The 19,231-nt window shown below is 35.6% G+C and overlaps 1 protein-coding gene across 1 annotated transcript in view; it reads left to right on the top strand.

The window, feature by feature from the left end:
- The window catches only part of LOC132555666 (myb-binding protein 1A-like), a 37,996-nt gene extending 20,864 nt beyond the window's left edge, over positions 1 to 17,132 (top strand). The window contains exons 21-36 of the mRNA XM_060220018.1: positions 283 to 406; positions 2,091 to 2,239; positions 2,910 to 3,040; positions 3,433 to 3,490; positions 4,557 to 4,670; positions 5,088 to 5,163; positions 5,368 to 5,420; positions 7,630 to 7,731; positions 8,173 to 8,258; positions 8,567 to 8,618; positions 9,777 to 9,848; positions 10,391 to 10,435; positions 12,928 to 12,993; positions 13,614 to 13,712; positions 14,274 to 14,401; positions 14,894 to 17,132. Of these exons, the coding sequence (XP_060076001.1) occupies positions 283 to 406; positions 2,091 to 2,239; positions 2,910 to 3,040; positions 3,433 to 3,490; positions 4,557 to 4,670; positions 5,088 to 5,163; positions 5,368 to 5,420; positions 7,630 to 7,731; positions 8,173 to 8,258; positions 8,567 to 8,618; positions 9,777 to 9,848; positions 10,391 to 10,435; positions 12,928 to 12,993; positions 13,614 to 13,712; positions 14,274 to 14,401; positions 14,894 to 15,158 (1,620 nt within the window). The 3' untranslated portion in view covers positions 15,159 to 17,132. The remainder of the gene's footprint in view (positions 1 to 282; positions 407 to 2,090; positions 2,240 to 2,909; positions 3,041 to 3,432; positions 3,491 to 4,556; positions 4,671 to 5,087; positions 5,164 to 5,367; positions 5,421 to 7,629; positions 7,732 to 8,172; positions 8,259 to 8,566; positions 8,619 to 9,776; positions 9,849 to 10,390; positions 10,436 to 12,927; positions 12,994 to 13,613; positions 13,713 to 14,273; positions 14,402 to 14,893) is intronic.
- The last annotated feature ends 2,099 nt before the right edge of the window (positions 17,133 to 19,231 follow it).

The raw sequence follows: 19,231 nt of genomic DNA, 5'->3' as shown, positions 1-19,231 counted from the left end.
TGTCCTACATCATGCTTTACATATTGCCTCAGATAACACACACTACAGCTTTACACCAATCATTCAGATGATGTAGATTTTTTGGAAACTCTTCCATCAAGTGACCCAGATTGCATTCATATTCATAAGAAAAAGAATTTAAAATCCGTTCAGTAGATACATAATGAAATTCCATATTTACTCTCAGCATTATATAGCTTTATGCTTCATCTATTCATCGTGTTTACCTTATCCGTCATCTTTAGAAGTTAAATTGATGATGTTATCAACTCTGTTGGCCAGGTTATAATGGCGGATGACAAGGACTGTTGCAGTGGCAAGGAATGTTGCAGTGGCCTGGTCAGCTTTGAAGATGTGGAAGATGATGAGGCTTTTGATGAAATGAAAGGTGTCGAGGAAGAGAACGGTAAGAATTGCATCAAACTGCTTATTTGAAATGCCAGATTTTAGAAGTTTATGTGAGCTTACTCTTATGGAACACCTGGTTTCATTATTTTTGTACTTTTTCAGGATTCTCTATGTAAATCTTTCTTTTGTTCATATTTTGCCCTAGTTTTATTAAATTTGAGTGTGAATTATGATTATGTTGACATGTTGGTATTTTCTGTTTTTTTATATAGAGCAATGGTTGTAATCAATTCTCTTACTGTTACTTAATGATGAAAAATCTTTCCTGGATTAGATAATGGCAATGTGATAGACTATAAAACTCTACAGTTACATTGGAACTTCTCCAAACTGGTGAAACATGGGACATGAATATTTGGACAGTTTGGGAAGCATGTGGTTTGTAGAAGTAACAAAATGAATGGGACTGAATCCAGCTAATATTGATGCATTTCATTCATTATGTACTTTCATGCCTATAGTTTATTCTATACTACACGTAGTCAAGTTCTTCAGTACAGAAAGAAAGTTGATGGAGTCAAAAGTATTGTTAAAATGAAGTTTGAATCTTTTTATGGAATGTCACAGTGACTCCATTGGAGAAAACATCTGCTTATTGCCGCATGAGGTCGGCACTGACCTAGATTCAGCCTTCTGTGCCGATCGTTGATCTATCTGGAAGTGTATACTACCTACGTAATATACATTTCAGGTCGACATCAAAATTTTATCTTCTAAAATAATATTACATGAAATTTTTTATCTCAAATAAGTAGGTGACCAATTCCAATTAGTTTCGAAACTGAGTCTTTCGAGCTCTGATTGACATGTTGTTACTGGTAATAATTATATCAAAAACTCACCTCTGTCACATATGCACGGCATCCCAAAGCACAAAGTATGAGACAAATCTCGTCTCAGGTGTTGATTTCATGATCTGCTGTGATAACCCTTCCATGTGATAATAGGACTACATAGGTATCTGTAGGAATATGTGACAAATCTGGTCTCAGGTGTTGATTTCACGATCTGCTGATAACCCTTCTGTTTGATAATAGGACTACATATCTGTATGAAGAAGTTTTTATCACTTGAATTAAAAAGAAAACATTCTATACTTTTCCCGTTTGGTTTGGTATCAAGAGAGGATTTTTAATCGTTAGTTTCAATAGTATACAGTGGTTGTGAAACATTTTTGCAATTATAGTATGACATAAAATGTGATATTTTCAATAGAGTGCTAATGAAACATTTATGTTAGAATTATATTTTGATCTTAAACCTGACAATGATTTTATATTAAATATCAATATTTTCAATAGAATTCTAAAATATGTAGTACATGTACAGTTATCATACTGTTTATCGGATATTTTTGCCCCAGATAATTGTTGCCTGTGTCCCATTTTACACAAATTCACGTCATGTTCATTTCTACCTCAGTGGCAATTTAACATGTTACATAAGTACTTGTAACAAATTTTTGCCTCCATTTTAAATTCACCTTCCAAGTTCATGGACATCAAGGGCAAAAAGGATGGAAAACTTCCCTTTATACAGTACATGTACTCTGGAAGAAAGTGTTTGAGAATATGTGTGTAATACAGTATATATTGCAAAATACTGACACATTGAAGTCTACTTCTATGATACATTAAGACAATACACTATTTATTTGTGTTATATATGTCTGACACAAACAGGAGTAGAAGTCGGAGAATCAGACGAGGAAGAGTCAGAGTCTAGTGAGTCAGAAGAGTCCGAAGAGGAAGAGGTTGTAGACGAGGAGTTTCGTGAGAAGTTGAGATCAGCATTAGGTCCAGCTGCTGTTGCGGAAGAAAGTGACTCCGAGGTCAGTTATGATACAAGATATTTATGCTTTAGACATTAGGAAATGTTACGTAGTAATAGTTTATGGGAGCTGTCTTGTAAGCTTTCACATGATGAATTTGTGCACATAATGTAGAAAGAGAGAACAAATTGACATCAAATCATACTAGTCCTAATGTGTTCAGAAAGGTTTGGTTTGGTTTGTATATAGGGGAACACCAAATTTATATTGGTTTTGTTTTTCTTCCATCTTCCAATAAAATGTAAATTATTATAAGGAGCAGTGGGTAGTCAAACTCTGATCTTGATATGTGGGTTCTCCAGCAGTTCTCGTAAATTAGTGTGTTGAAGCTTACAACTGAATAAAGATGTTGGACTATACATGTACTGATACTCAATTGACTGCTAAATAGCAGACATAGTTTTCATGTGACCAAGCAGGTGTCTTCATATGACCAAGCAGGTGAGCAGGTGGATGGGTGTCCATTCAATATCTTAGGTAGAAATAGTGAATCCCATTCATCATTCATCGCCTTCAAAATTTTATAAAAGCTTAAATGTAGAACTCTGCCATTATCTGACCATATTTATTGAAGGTATTATTCTATGATACAATGTAATGCAACAGCTTGAACTCATTCATTGTTACAAGTCATGAAGAATTTCTCCTCTTCTCACTCCATATTACACAGCTAGAAGACTTGACTGACAGTGAAATGTTTAAGCTAGATCCAGTGATTGCAGCTGCCTTCAAGGGAATGAAACAAGCAAAAGCTAGGGAGAAGAGGAATAATAAAAAACAGATGCTGGCTTTTAAAATACGGTACTGTTTCACTTTTCTACGAAATCATTTCCATTTTTTAGTCTAGCATACAAGTTAATGTCCCTTAAAAACCTCCAGGTTTCGCCTTATCATCAAGTTACTTTGTTGCTATGTGAAGTCGCACAGTGTGATGATCAGTACCTTGAAGAAGAAATATAATACATAGGATACATGTATAATTGACTTACCTTGGATCTCACTGCATTTGTGGGTCTGTAACACCTGCAGGATTTCAAAACTTCTTGTACTTTTAAGATAATTGTTAACATTTCAGTACATCTTGTGTGTGGATTTTTGAGGCGGCTGAATTTGCCAATGCTGGTACTAGTTAGATATTTTACATTGTAATCTGTGTATTAAGTGTCACCTCAATGTATTTTTCGTTTTTGAAGGTTGCTGGATTTGCTGATTGTTCTTGCCAAAGAAAAAATGTCTGCTGATGTTGTCATGGTGAGTTGATTTTCTGGTAGATGTCTTAAATTAACATACTGCCTCAGTTATTCACAACACTGTTTTTATGCCAAAAATGGAATGATAATAAACATGGAACGGTACCAGATATGTCTTAACAAATGATAAAAGATACACGCTTCAATTGTGAATTGTGTATTTAACCTAGCACATTATGTGAGTTTGAAGGCCAGAAGAGTTCAGTTGATAGAGTGTGCCATTGTTGACATAAAGTGACTCAAACATTGATAATCTAACTTATTCCAGTACTAATATCCACTTTTGAATGGTTTGTGAATGGTTTTGCACAAATTTAACAGACTCTTTGTGAATGGGTTTGTGGAAATTTAATTGACTCTTTGTTAATGGATTAGCACATACTTAACAGACTGTTTGTGAATGGTTTTGAGGAAGTTTTAAATGACCTAGTATGAAGTGTTTTTAGGACTTTTAACTGACCATAAATGAATGTTTTTTTAGAGAAGTTTCAAATGACCTTTTGTGAAAAGCTTTGAATGTCCTGTATGAAAGGTATCAAGGGAGATTTAACTGAACCTGTGTGAAATTATGAGGGAAGCTTTAATTGAAACTGTGTGAAACATTTTTAGGAATTCTAACTGACTTGTGTGAAAGGCCTTGAAGGACGTTTTCATCGACCATGTGTTCAGCAATGTTAGGAATTTTAACTGACTTGTGTGAAAGGCCTTGAAGGACGTTTTCATCGACCATGTGTTCAGCAATGTTAGGAATTTTAACTGACTTGTGTGAAAGGCCTTGAAGGACGTTTTCATCGACCATGTGTACAGCAATGTTAGGAATTTTAACTGACCTGTGTGAAAGGCATTGAAGGACGTTTTCATCGTCCATGTGTTCAGCAATGTTAGGAATTTTAACTGACCTGTGTGAATGGTTTTCAGAAAGTTTTAACTGACACTGAGTGAAAGGAAATGGGGGAAGATTTATTTAATCCAGTATGATAGGTTTAAAAGGAAGATTTTACTGAAACCTGTGTGAAAGATTTTGAGGATATTTTAACTGACCCCATGTGATAATTGGTGTTGCCCAGGACCTGAATCTGCCTTTGCTCGTGCTGATGCTGAATGGAGAAAAGAGAATAGAAGAACGAGCACTTGGGCAGCATGCTCAGAAATTATCTCAGTTAATGTACAGACAAGCAAAGGTATGCTACATCTTTTGTTCCCTATAGAGAACATAATGCCCTTAACTTACTGTTTGTTTCATTATAAGATTCTGATGGGTACAGACACTTTTGTTTGGGATACACTGCATCATCTGTTGTGGTCAGGGGCATGCCTATTGCAGCAAGTTTTGAAGGGTATCAGACAACAGAGTCATCAATCATCAATGGCTTTCTGTGGTAGAAGATGTATAAATTGGGAAATTCCTGGTCTTGGATTTCTTCGTCCTCCTCTTTCCCAAATTTTAGAGCAAGCGTTTCAGAATTATTTCAAAAACCAAATGAAATCAAAATGAAATACTGTAAATAAGTTGACAAGTTTTTAAGAGATTTTAGCTGAATCATGATTTTGATGTAATTTTATCTGACTTCAAAACATTAGTGACTCTATGTTTGTAGGAGCTGCAATCTGTTAGCCTTGATAAAGAAGCCTGCACAGAACGCATCATGGACATCATACATTTCTCCACACGAAGTAAGTCTGGGGTTTTTGCTGACAGATAGAAGATAAGAATTTAAAATGATTCCAGTTCATGATGAATAAATACAAGATGCCGAAAAAAAGATTTTAAGTTCAAAAAGGAAATGATTTTGTTTCTACTGTTTATCCAATAGTTCATGAGAGGTATATCCCCTACACCATTAAGATAATGTCCTCATTCTGTGTTTTCATCCTCAGCCATATTGAGCCAGTCACTTGTCAACTGTGTTTCGGATGCCTGTCTGCTTGTAGTAAGTATGATATCTTAGATTATTTGGAGACTATAGATCTTATGTACAAAACCACTACATATAAATGTGTAATCCTACTGTACCACAGTACCATAGAACCCCACCTTATCAAAACCACTATATATAAATCTGTTATCCTACTGTTCCACAGTACCATAGAACCCCATCTTATCAAAACCACTGTATATAAATCTGTTATACTGCTGTTCCACATTACCATTGAGCCCCACCTTATCAAAGTCTTCAAGACCAGAAAAAATAATCTGTAGATCAACATTTGACAAGTTAGCCTCTACAATTACGCACTACACTATGTACACGGAATAGATCACTACACTATGTACACGGAATAGATCACTACACTATGTACACGGAATAGATCACTACACTATGTACACGGAATAGATCCTTATCTCATTGATTTTTTATAGAGGATGTTTAATACAATAAAATGCTGTTTAATTTGTATAAAAATGTTATACAATGTTCTACTGTGTTAATATTGTGTTCTACTGTAAACATACTGATGGTGCAGTTTTACCCACATTTTACTGTGTTAATATTGTGTTCTACTGTAAACATACTGATGGTGCAGTTTTACCCACATTTTACTGTGTTATTAAGATGTTCTACTGTAAACATACTGATGGTGCAGTTTTACCCACATTTTACTGTGTTAATATTGTGTTCTACTGTAAACATACTGATGGTGCAGTTTTACCCACATTTTACTGTGTTAATATTGTGTTCTACTGTAAACATACTGATGGTGCAGTTTTACCCACATTTTACTGTGTTAATATTGTGTTCTACTGTAAACATACTGATGGTGCAGTTTTACCCACATTTTACTGTGTTAATATTGTGTTCTACTGTAAACATACTGATGGTGCAGTTTTACCCACATTTTACTGTGTTAATATTATGTTCTACTGTAAACATACTGATGGTGCAGTTTTACCCACATTTTACTGTGTTAATATTGTGTTCTACTGTAAACATACTGATGGTGCAGTTTTACCCACATTTTACTGTGTTAATATTGTGTTCTACTGTAAACATACTGATGGTGCAGTTTTACCCACATTTTACTGTGTTAATATTGTGTTCTACTGTAAACATACTGATGGTGCAGTTTTACCCACATTTTACTGTGTTAATATTGTGTTCTACTGTAAACATACTGATGGTGCAGTTTTACCCACATTTTACTGTGTTAATATTGTGTTCTACTGTAAACATACTGATGGTGCAGTTTTACCCACATTTTACTGTGTTAATATTGTGTTCTACTGTAAACATACTGATGGTGCAGTTTTACCCACATTTTACTGTGTTATTATTGTGTTCTACTGTAAACATACTGATGGTGCAGTTTTACCCACATTTTACTGTGTTAATATTGTGTTCTACTGTAAACATACTGATGGTGCAGTTTTACCCACATTTTACTGTGTTAATATTGTGTTCTACTGTAAACATACTGATGGTGCAGTTTTACCCACATTTTACTTAATTACCAGTTATCTTACTCTGATTATTTCCGATCTTCCTTTACTGATCTGTATACCTGTGTTTGTTTAGATCTGGTGATTATTTCCGATCTTCCTTTACTGATCTGTATACCTGTGTTTGTTTAGATCCTGTGATTATTTCCTATCTTCCTTTACTGATCTGTATACCTGTGTTTGTTTAGATCCTGTGATTATTTCCTATCTTCCTTTACTGATCTGTATACCTGTGTTTGTTTAGATCCTGTGATTATTTCCTATCTTCCTTTACTGATCTGTATACCTGTGTTTGTTTAGATCCTGTGATTATTTCCGATCTTCCTTTACTGATCTGTATACCTGTGTTTGTTTAGATCCTGTGATTATTTCCGTGTTTGTTTATCTTCCTTTACTGATCTGTATACCTGTGTTTGTTTAGATCCTGTGATTATTTCCTATCTTCCTTTACTGATCTGTATACCTGTGTTTGTTTAGATCCTGTGATTATTTCCTATCTTCCTTTACTGATCTGTATACCTGTGTTTGTTTAGATCCTGTGATTATTTCCTATCTTCCTTTACTGATCTGTATACCTGTGTTTGTTTAGATCCTGTGATTATTTCCTATCTTCCTTTACTGATCTGTATACCTGTGTTTGTTTAGATCCTGTGATTATTTCCTATCTTCCTTTACTGATCTGTATACCTGTGTTTGTTTAGATCCGGTTATATTTGAACATGAATGCTGATGATGTTGGACCCTCACCAGTCAAGACACGGTCACAGAAGGAATCCAAAAAGGGAAAGGTTGACTCCAGCAATGTACGTACAGCAACAAAATTATAGTATTGGCCTGAATCTGTTTTAAGGAGATTGAGATTGGGAGGAGGAGGGATTTGGGGTGGGAAGTAGGAATTTTGGTAACATCCAGGACATTTCTTTTTTCTTTTGTAAATGGTAATTTCCCCTTTGAAGTATTTGATACAAGGTTTAAACACATGAAGTTGAATTTACCTGGTTAAGTTTGTTTGAAAAAATATAAAAGAACTTAAATATGAAAAAAAAACTATCATTGAAACCCATTGATGCCTGCTTATTTCAAAATATTTCTGAAGTTGAAAAGTACATCTGTCTGTTTAGAATTTCTCTTTGAAATTCCTTTTTTTAATTGTGAGAATGATTAGTTCTACAATATTAAGTATATGATTTTTGATATTGATGACACACAGTGTAACAGCTAAGCTATTATCTGTTTAATACCAGACCAGACATGAAGAAGTGATGGAGATTATCACCGACAACCTCACCCACTGCCTCCATGGTCGGTCAATTAAAGACAAAGCTGGCAGGTAAGTTTACAGGTAGACTCAAATTACCTGTAAAAATAACCAGTTATACAATCATTTAGGATACAAAAATCAACAATTTAAGTGGTATCATTAATACCGACTCTCAATACGGTCTTTTAGGATAAAATAAAAACATTTTAATTCAATTTAATAAACACTGTAATTACTATAGACTCTTAGTTGTCATGGTGTTTTAAAATTCAATCTAACTACAGTATGCCCTTATCAAACTGTAAAGAAATTTTGTATTATACAAATTCAAAACTGTTATCATTGATTATTTAAAAAAAAAACTTCTTGATTTGCAGAGAATTGCACTTGAATCCAGCATTGTTCCTGAATATGTTCACAAAATATCCTGTAAGTATTATTTTCTGGGATTTTGAAAACTGTTATCACTCTTTTTGGAGAAGAGCTTTATAGATCATTATCAAGAGAGTAGGTTTTCATTTGTTCTAAGTTTTGGAACTTATCAGGAAATGGTAGAAATGTGACCATCTTAGATTTTGAAAGTTACAATTCAGCAATTGGAAGGGAAGAAGGAAAAAGAAGAGTGAAAAAACGAGAAAAGAAGAGGAAGAAAAGATTCGATAATAACATATGGTTGTTATCAAGATTTCTAGTAGATTTCTGCTTGTTTTTAGGTCATCTGACCCGAAGGGTCCGATAACCTGTAGTCATCATGCTTCGTCCGTCGTCGTCCGCCGTGCGCCGTCCGTAAACTTTTCATTCAAACGACTTCTTCTCAAATACTAGAAGGTCTAGGGGGCTAATACTTGGCACAGAGGATACTGGCATGGAGCTCTACCAAGTTTGTTCAAATGAATGACCTTGACCCACTTTAAAGGTCACAGGGGTCAAATATGTTAAAATCTTTAAACAACTTCTTCTCAATAACCAAAAGGCTCAGATTGCTGATATTGTGCCTGTGGCATGCTGGGATGAAGGGCTATCAAGTTTGTTTAAATGAATGACCTTGAACAACTTTCAAGGTCACAGGGGTCAAATATGTCAAAATCTTTAAATAACTTCTTCTCAAATACTAGAAGGCCTAGGGGGCTAATACTTGGCCCATAGCATGCTGGCATGGAGCCCTACAAAGTTTGCTCAAATGAATGACCTTGGCCCACTTTCAAGGTCACAGGGGTCAAATATGTTAAAATATACAAAGGACTTCATCTCAATAAGCAAAAGTCTATGAGTGCCGATATTGGGTCTGTAGCATGCTGGGAGGAAAGGCTACCAAGTTTATTCAAATGAATGACCTCAACCCACTTTCAAGGTCACAGGGGTCAAATATGTTAAAATATACAAACGACTTCTTCTCAACAAGCAAAAGTCCATGAGTGCTGATATTGGGCCTGTAAGATGCTTGGAGGAGAGGCTACCAAGTTTGTTCAAATGAATGACCTCAACCCACTTTCTAGGTTTGGCTTGCTTTTTGTCAGATGACCGTTAAGGCCCATGGGCCTCTTGTATTTTCTCCCTATTTGTAATGTGTAAAATCTCTATGTACAGGTCCTGTTTTGGGATGTGACCAGCTGTCTGGTAAAGGTGTATGATGACAGCAGTGTCAAGGTATATAATAAGGTAAGTAGAGGCCAGGCGTTATTTGAAAGAGACATTAAAAGTCTACATATTTGTAGCCATATATTGAAAAATGTTGCTATATGGATGGTCATTCAGGTCATATTGGTAATTCATATGCAAGTTTTGCACAGTCCATTTTCAAATTATCATGTTCTATCATTTTTCACCTTAATAGATTTTCTCAATGTTTGTAAAGTTACCATGGTGGAACACTTCCTTTATGGCGGTAAAAATATATAGAATAGAATTTTGTATATCACAAACTGTAAGTAATTTAATGGCTACACTACCATCTTTATAAGACAAGAGACCAGTGTGAAATGTCAAAAACAAATGGTTGTGTTCTGAATTTTGTGTTCTGAGTTTAGAAAAGTTGTCTGTAAAGCAGTCATGATTGCATATCCTATATTTATCAGCAGTTCCACGTACTTCACCGTTTATGGTTCATAGTGAGAGTTGATGGAGATAGAATTATTGTCTATTTTGTCTACAGGGTTCAAAAATTTATTCATTGTAATAACCACCTCTTTGTGATCTTTCAGACCCAGGCCAGTGCTATGTTGGTGCATATGCTGAATAAAGATGTGGTGGGTATTGCTAGCTTACTTGTCTAAGCAATAGACAACATTATGTCTTGTCACGTTTCACAACACCTGTATTTCTCTCTATTGTAATAGGTCAACAGTTTCCACAATGTAACACTTTTGTTTCATGTAGAGTATAAACTTTATCTATTTTACAACAAAGGAAGCTATCAGCTACTATTAATCATCACTCTTGTTGACCTGGATGAAATGTGTAGAGGGGGTCATACTGTGGGAGGAAACTGGATCACTCGGAGAGGGGGGGGTGTGTGGAGGAACCCACATGGTCGGGCCGGTGACCCCATACCTTTTCACGACCATTCAGGGATTCAAACCTGGAAGGCTAGGTGAAAGGAGAGTGTGTTACCACTGCATCACAGCTCTACATGTTTGATAAAACAATGTTTATGGTATATGAAGGACTACATTAATTAAATGTTGCATAATAATTAAAAAGAGTATGTTGCACTTTTAATGGTCAATATTTTCTTCCCAATAACTTTACATATTTTGATGAACTTGGTCAGATTTAATAACAAAGAAAAGAATTAGTTCAAATTTCAGCAGAATTTTTCTCCAATTTAGTCAAGCAAAACATGTGTAGTGGAATTGTCTAAATTACTTTTATGATATCATTTTGCAAATCGATTTATGGATATAGATTATAGGAGGCTGTCTCCATACTGTTAGATTTTTAGGTCATCTGACCCGAAGGGTCCGATGACCTATAGTCATCATGCTTCGTCCGTCGTCGTCCGCCGTGCGCCGTCCGTAAACTTTTCATTCAAACGACTTCTTCTCAAATACTAGAAGGTCTAGGGGGCTAATACTTGGCACAGAGGATACTGGCATGGAGCTCTACCAAGTTTGTTCAAATGAATGACCTTGACCCACTTTAAAGGTCACAGGGGTCAAATATGTTAAAATCTTTAAACAACTTCTTCTCATTAACCAAAAGGCTCAGAGTGTAGATATTGGGCCTGTGACATGCTGGGATAAAGTGCTACTAAGTTTGTTCAAGTGAATGACCTTGACCTACGTTCAAGGTCACAGGGGCCAAATATGTTGAAATCTTTAAACGACTTCTCCTCAATAACCAAAAGGCTCAGATTGCTGATATTGTGCCTGTGGCATGCTGGGATGAAGGGCTATCAAGTTTGTTCAAATGAATGACCTTGAACAACTTTCAATGTCACAGGGGTCAAATATGTTAAAATCTTTAAATAACTTCTTCTCAAATACTAGAAGGCCTAGGGGGCTAATACTTGGCCCATAGCATGCTGGCATGGAGCCCTACAAAGTTTGTTCAAATGAATGACCTTGGCCCACTTTCAAGGTCACAGGGGTCAAATATGTTAAAATATACAAAGGACTTCATCTCAATAAGCAAAAGTCTATGAGTGCCGATATTGGGTCTGTAGCATGCTGGGAGGAAAGGCTACCAAGTTTATTCAAATGAATGACCTCGACCCACTTTCAAGGTCACAGGGGTCAAATATGTTAAAATATACAAACGACTTCTTCTCAACAAGCAAAAGTCCATGAGTGCTGATATTGGGCCCGTAAGATGCTTGGAGGAGAGGCTACCAAGTTTGTTCAAATGAATGACCTTGACCCACTTTAAAGGTCACAGGTGTCAAATGTCTTAAAATCTTCAAACAACTTTTTGTCAATAACCAAAAGGCTTAGGCAACTAATATTGGGCCTGAAGCATGCTGGGGTGAAGGGCTACCAAGTTTGTTCAAATGAATGACCTTGACCTTCATTCAAGGTTACAGGAGTCAAATGTCGTAAAATCTTCAAATGACTTCTTCTCAATAATCGGAAGGCCCAGGCAACTAATATTAGGCCTGTAGCATGCTGGGATGAAGGGCTACCAAGTTTTATTCAAGGTCACAGAGGTCAAATGTGTTAAAGTCTTCAAACGATTTGTTCTCAATAATCAAAAGGCTCAGGCAACTAATATTGGGCCTTTAGTATGTTGGGATGAGACTTCACACATTTCTTCTGAATAATTAAAAGGCCCATGGTGCAGATATTTATCCTGTAGAATACTTTGATGAAGGTCTACCAAATTTGATAAAAGAAATGACATTTGTCCATTTACAAGGTCATAGGGGTCAAAAATATATTCAAAACCTCAACAAACTTCTAAATAACCAGAAGGCCCAGGGTGCAGATATTGGGCCTGTAGGATGTTGCGATGAATGTTTAAGTGAATTACATTGATCCTTTTGAAATTTGAAATCTTGTATTTTATGTCAGATGACCGTAAAGGCCCATGGGGCCTCTTGTTTTTTTAATTTTTAAAAGGGTATTTTTCTTAATTCAGCCGATGGATATGGTAGTAATGTAGTACATTTAATTACTTTCCTGCACTGAGTCAGGATGATGATAATTATGACACTTATGTTGTTTACAAGGTGCTATGTAACATTAGGTATATATATTTTTGTACTTTCCCTTTAACGTTGTTGGTGTCGTTTATGATTCAGGTAGAAAAGATAGGAGAGGAGGTATGGACAGAGTTTGTCACATCCACATTTACCACACTTACAAAGGTAGGAAACAGCTAGAGGTTGGAAAGAAAAAAAACATCATTTCTATAGATCAGTTTATATAAGAATGTTTGGCATAAAATACAATTGTAATATTATTTTGTCACTGCAGACACCTAGTTACATATATTAATAGCAATTTGGCAGTGCCTAACTCATCAGTAGATATTTTGTTTCTCCTCCAAAAGTAGTTAATGGTGAGGCCATTTAAGGAATATAAATAGTTAATTAACATTTTCTAGCAATACCCAGATCCAGCAGGGTAAGGAGATACCGTTTAGCCAGTTATTATCACAGGGATATTTTCACTATTTTGTTGTACGTTAAAAAAAAACCCCAAAATTATTCCATAAAATAATGAGACACATGTCTCATATTAGATGTTTACATTCAGATTCCAAAATGTTTATTTGTTATTATATAATTATTGTAAAATCACAATAAATTTGACCCATGAAAATTAACCAGCTGTATGGTATGTGATTATCTAATGAAGAAACTATTGTTATGTGCAGTTAACAAAGTCACATAATTTAACCATAGTAACGAGCAATAACTTCTTTATACAAATTCTAGCACTACTATTCTCACAATAAAGCATCAACTGTAACTATTTTTTCCAGGTCATTTGTAATACCACAAAGGAGAGCTATTTTGAAAAACTGATGCACAACATACTACAAATCCTCATCAAGATCTCTACTCTGGCAGGTTCAGCTCAGGTCAGTGTACAGCTGTTATACAAAAATCTGTATATAAGTGTTAATGTATTTGGGAATCCCTGCTCTATATATATTTCTTACTATGCTGGCAGGTTTAGCTCCTCAGGTCAGTGTACAGACGTTATACAGAAATCTGTATATAAGTGTTAATGTATTCGGGAATCCCTGCTCTATATATATATATTTTACTATGCTAGCAGGTTCAGCTCAGGTCAGTGTACAGATGTTATACAGAAATCTGTATGTAAGTGTTAATGTATTCGGGAATCCCTGCTCTATATATATATATTTTACTATGCTAGCAGGTTCAGCTCAGGTCAGTGTACAGATGTTATACAGAAATCTGTATGTAAGTGTTAATGTATTCGGGAATCCCTGCTCTTTATATATATTTTACTTCTCCTCATCAAGATCTCTACACTGGCAGGTTTAGCTCCTCAGGTCAGTGTACAGATGTTATACAGAAATCTGTGTGTAAGTTACTGTATTCCGGAGTCTCTGCTGCATATATATATAGCTTAGAGATGGATGTGTGGTCACTAAATATCCTTTTATTTTCAGGGTTGTGTTTTGTCAACAGAAGCTCAGAAACATCTAACTGATCTACTGCCACGCTGTAGCAAAGAAAATCGTCGCCTGGCTCGCATATTACTGAGGAAAGCAAACCCAGATTTTGAAATGGAGTCAAGGTATATTTGTTTTTCAGCTGTATTTCCTTCTGATACTATTTCATGTAGCCTTAATCGGTTTTCAGAAAATGAGAGATCAATAAAATTTTTATGAAATTTCATACAAGTAATACTAATGTTGGTCTGTGGAAACCAGATGAAGGTCAAGGTTGTCCATTCAAGGTCAAGGTCACTGCTGTACAGGCTGATTTCAATATAAGATCCTTACTTGTCTCAACTTAATTTCATAAACATTTCAAGTTATTCCAAAAGGTGATGAGTTTAAAGTCAAGATCACATTTAAAGAATCTTGAAATGATAGTTTCGTTCAGATTTTGTAAAATCTGTTACTTTCAATCAACAACTTTAACATTTTAAATTCTAATCTGTAACAAACATATGTAAAACAGATTTACAATTTAAAGATTTGTAGCTATTTCAAAAGTAGCAACATTGTTTTTTGGAAAAATAATTAACAAATTTATTCTTAATGTATTTTTGTTTACTATTCAGTGGAAAAAATGATGGGTCGAAAAAGAAGAAAAGAAAAAGGAAACAAAGAAATGAAAAATCAGCAGAAAAAATTAATGATAATGAACTGAAAGGAGGTGAAGATTTGCCTGCGGTGAAAAAAGCAAAGAAAGAGGAAGACGATGAAAATTCAGCTAAAAAGGTAAAGAAAGCAAAGAAGAAGAAAGAAGTTGAAAATTCACCTAAAAAAGTGAAGAAAGCAAAGAAAGAAAAATGTGAGGAAGAAAAATTACTGGTGACAGAGTAAATGGATGTAACAAGGTGATGTGCAGTGTTCTGACAGATGTATTAGGAGTGTGATATTTACTGTTCACCCTAAAACCTCAATTTTAAGTATTTGTGGATTCAGATCAGATTTTAATGTTTTTACTTAAGGGGATATGTGCCTTTTGAATTGAGGTAAATTTTACAATGAATATTTTATTTGTTGAATATAAACTTAAATAATACATGTTCAATGTACAATATATCATTACATTGTTTTTATTTAGGAATTGTTATGTGTAGAGTTCTCACATGTGAAGTAAAGTCTGAAGTATTGAAAAGGGTTCCATTACCTGTTACACAAAATACTTCAGAATTACTAGAATAAAACCTGGTTATAATGCTGTAACACAGAGTCACGTCCTTACTTGTTAATTTCTACTAGAGGTCATCAATTAAGGCGGAACGTTATTATTGTTGAATGATTTATTAATGTTTCATCAGTATGATGTAGACCATGTGTAGATTGCTCCCTTATGTACTCATCATCATATGATATATAGACTATACAACAGGGTACTGATACTGTACCCTAAGCCTCTCAGTCTGTCTGAAGACAGCATGGATCATACAGGTGTTCCTTACTGTATCCTACACCTCTCAGTCTGTCTGAAGACAGCATGTATCATACAGGTGTTCCTTACTGTACCCTAAGCCTCTCAGCCTGTCAGAAGACAGCATGGATCAAACAGGTGTTCCTTACTGTACACTACACCTCTCAGTCTGTCTGAAGATAGCATGGATCATACAGGTGTTCCTTACTGTATCCTACACCTCTCAGTCTGTCTGAAGACAGCATGGATCATACAGGTGTTCCTTACTGTACCCTAAGCCTCTCGGTCTGTCTGAAGACAGCATGGATCATACAGGTGTTCCTTACTGTATCCTACACCTCTCAGTCTGTCTGAAGACAGCATGGATCAAACAGGTGTTCCTTACTGTACACTACACCTCTCAGTCTGTCTGAAGATAGCATGGATCATACAGGTGTTCCTTACTGTACCCTAAGCCTCTCAGTCTGTCTGAAGACAGCATGGATCATACAGGTGTTCCTTACTGTATCCTACACCTCTCAGTCTGTCTGAAGACAGCATGTATCATACAGGTGTTCCTTACTGTACCCTAAGCCTCTCAGCCTGTCAGAAGACAGCATGGATCATACAGGTGTTCCTTACTGTATCCTACACCTCTCAGTATGTCTGAAGACAGCATGGATCAAACAGGTGTTCCTTACTGTACACTACACCTCTCAGTCTGTCTGAAGATAGCATGGATCATACAGGTGTTCCTTACTGTACCCTAAGCCTCTCAGTCTGTCTGAAGACAGCATGGATCATACAGGTGTTCCTTACTGTATCCTACACCTCTCAGTCTGTCTGAAGACAGCATGTATCATACAGGTGTTCCTTACTGTACCCTAAGCCTCTCAGCCTGTCAGAAGACAGCATGGATCATACAGGTGTTCCTTACTGTACACTACACCTCTCAGTCTGTCTGAAGATAGCATGGATCATACAGGTGTTCCTTACTGTACCCTAAGCCTCTCAGTCTGTCTGAAGACAGCATGGATCATACAGGTGTTCCTTACTGTATCCTACACCTCTTAGTCTGTCTGAAGACAGCATGGATCATACAGGTGTTCCTTAATGTATTCCACACATCACAGTCTGTCTGAAGACAGCATGGATCATACAGGTGTTCCTTACCATAATTGTACCATACTGCTGGCTTGATATTGGTACTGGGTTAGTTCCCATCAAGTGTATGAGAGTGTGTGAATTTGGTATGTTGTTCCATTTGGTATTGATTGTGTACTTTCCCAGTAGATTTTACAGTTTGGAGGTATGTGAGCAATGAAAATATTATTGACCCTTTGTATAATGTATATAATATGCTGTTACAATAGGATTGTTTTATCAACTATTGTTGCATTCTGATAACACATACAAAAGTGTTGCTGTTGAACATGTACATTCAATACAGAAATAAATTTTCCATCATATGTTTATATTGTAGTAATCTCTGAAGCAATATGGTCCGTCATTTTATAATACAAAAGGGCCATGGCCCTTAATAGCCATCTGACAATTGACAAATGGATGAACAAACCACAGAATTTGCTGATGGTGGTCTGACAAATTTGATGAATTCAAATTGTGAACATTCCTTGAAAGTATCAGAAACTCATTAACGGTAGGTTCTGTTCATGAAAAACAGTTGCATAGTCATGTTACAAAACGGTTACTATAGTGACCATGTTGAAGTTTTAATCAGGCTGAAAAACAACAAATCATTTCTTTCTTTTCCTAAATACACTCCAAATATTTTTCTCATTTGCGCAAGTGAAACTTGTGTCGTCGTCGTTCAGACTATTTGTTCTAGATAAGTTATGTTGGATTATGGACCAAAGTGAAAAAGAGAATGTGGTCAGGACAATCTCTGTATCATTTTATTGATGTTTGATATCATCGCCACTCCCTGATAATGTTTCAGGCCAAATTAAGTTGAAATCTACCCAGGAACTGAAAAGGAGTAGCATTTTGGAGCAAAATATTCCCTTCTGAAGGCCCTGTCTTCAGGTTCCTATGGGTCGAATCTTCTTCCTGAATTTAAACATGATTCTCTACCCACAATAATGTTTAGTACCACATTTGGTTTAAATTCAGTCAAGCGTTAAGGACGAGCAGCATTTAAAAGCAACATTATTGACTAATTTTTTATTTTGGGACCCTGCCCCCAGGTCTCTAGGGGTCAAATCATCTTTTAAATATAAAAGAAATGCTAAACCCACCTGCAATAATGTTTTGGACCAAATTTGGATGAAATGTACCCTGGCATTAAGGAGTAGCATTTAAAACAAATTATTGTCTAACTTTCCCTTTTGGGGCCTCGGTCAGAAGTCCATAGGGGTCGAATCTACTTTCTGAATTTGAGCAATATTTGCCGACCCCAACTTATGTTGGTTGAAAGCCTCTAAGGCATTAAGCAGGAGTAGTGTTTTAAAGCAAAAGTTTATGGACAGCAAACAGCGCATGACGACAGACAATGCACGATAGCATTCGGTCATCTTGACCTTTCGGGTCAAATTACACAAAAATTATGTATCTTGAACTATACGTTGCTTATTTAGAAATAAGCCCATGCTTAATGATAAGTCCACAAACATTTATTGTAGTGAAATTACGGGTTCCTTTGGCTTACTAAAGGATGATTATTGTACGTGTATAAACAAGATGTCCAATGGGCCTGCATCAGCCACCTGGTGTTAACATACACAACTAATCCTGGTAAAAACAGAAAACAAAATCAGGGAATTGTATTAAAAAATGTGATTTTATTATTCAAAATAGGAATATGAAATTCTATTCCCCATAGACTATATTTGGGTAAAAATATGAAATCTGTGATTTTATTCTTAGAGACAAGCATATAACACAAATACAATTAACTTCATAAAAAAAATCCTAATGATTATTAAGTATCTATGAAAAACTGATTGAATTGGATTTGTTAAAAATATAAATTAACCGGTAAAGAGTAAAGTATTTGATTTCAAAATACAATTAACTTTGTGTAACTCCAAAGCACCACACTCTGTAACAATTGGTATGTAAATGAAGTGGAACAAGGATGATCTGTGAGGTTGGTGAAAATTTCCGTTTTAAAGTAGGCCTATTTCAGAACTTCAAACATCTCAAGATGTACACAGTTCACATATTCCTTACTTTTTTTATCAGAAAGTACATGTTTATGATGTGTTAATGAAAAGCACTTTTAAGCTTTAGAGACAAGGTTGCTTCATCCATCTGAAGGCGTAACAAGCAATCTATTGCGACCTTGCCAGTTCGTATACTCTATAACATATCTAATTTACTTCTAAAGCTTGTCAAGTATCACAATGAAATTTTATGACATCTTGCTTTAAAGAAAATGACAATGTATTAGGTTGGTAGTAATGACGGCAAGAGATATTAAATTGATCCATCTAGTTTCAACATTCAAATAATGTTGTGCTTGCAGCTTTGTAAGTACAAGTTAAACATGAACAAAGTCTAC

The sequence above is a fragment of the Ylistrum balloti genome, unplaced genomic scaffold (assembly GCF_031769215.1).
Source record: "Ylistrum balloti isolate Yb309-2 unplaced genomic scaffold, AGI_CSIRO_Ybal_v1 Utg370510, whole genome shotgun sequence".
NCBI lineage: Eukaryota > Metazoa > Mollusca > Bivalvia > Pectinida > Pectinidae > Ylistrum > Ylistrum balloti.
This window is presented reverse-complemented; position numbering and strand designations above follow the sequence as displayed.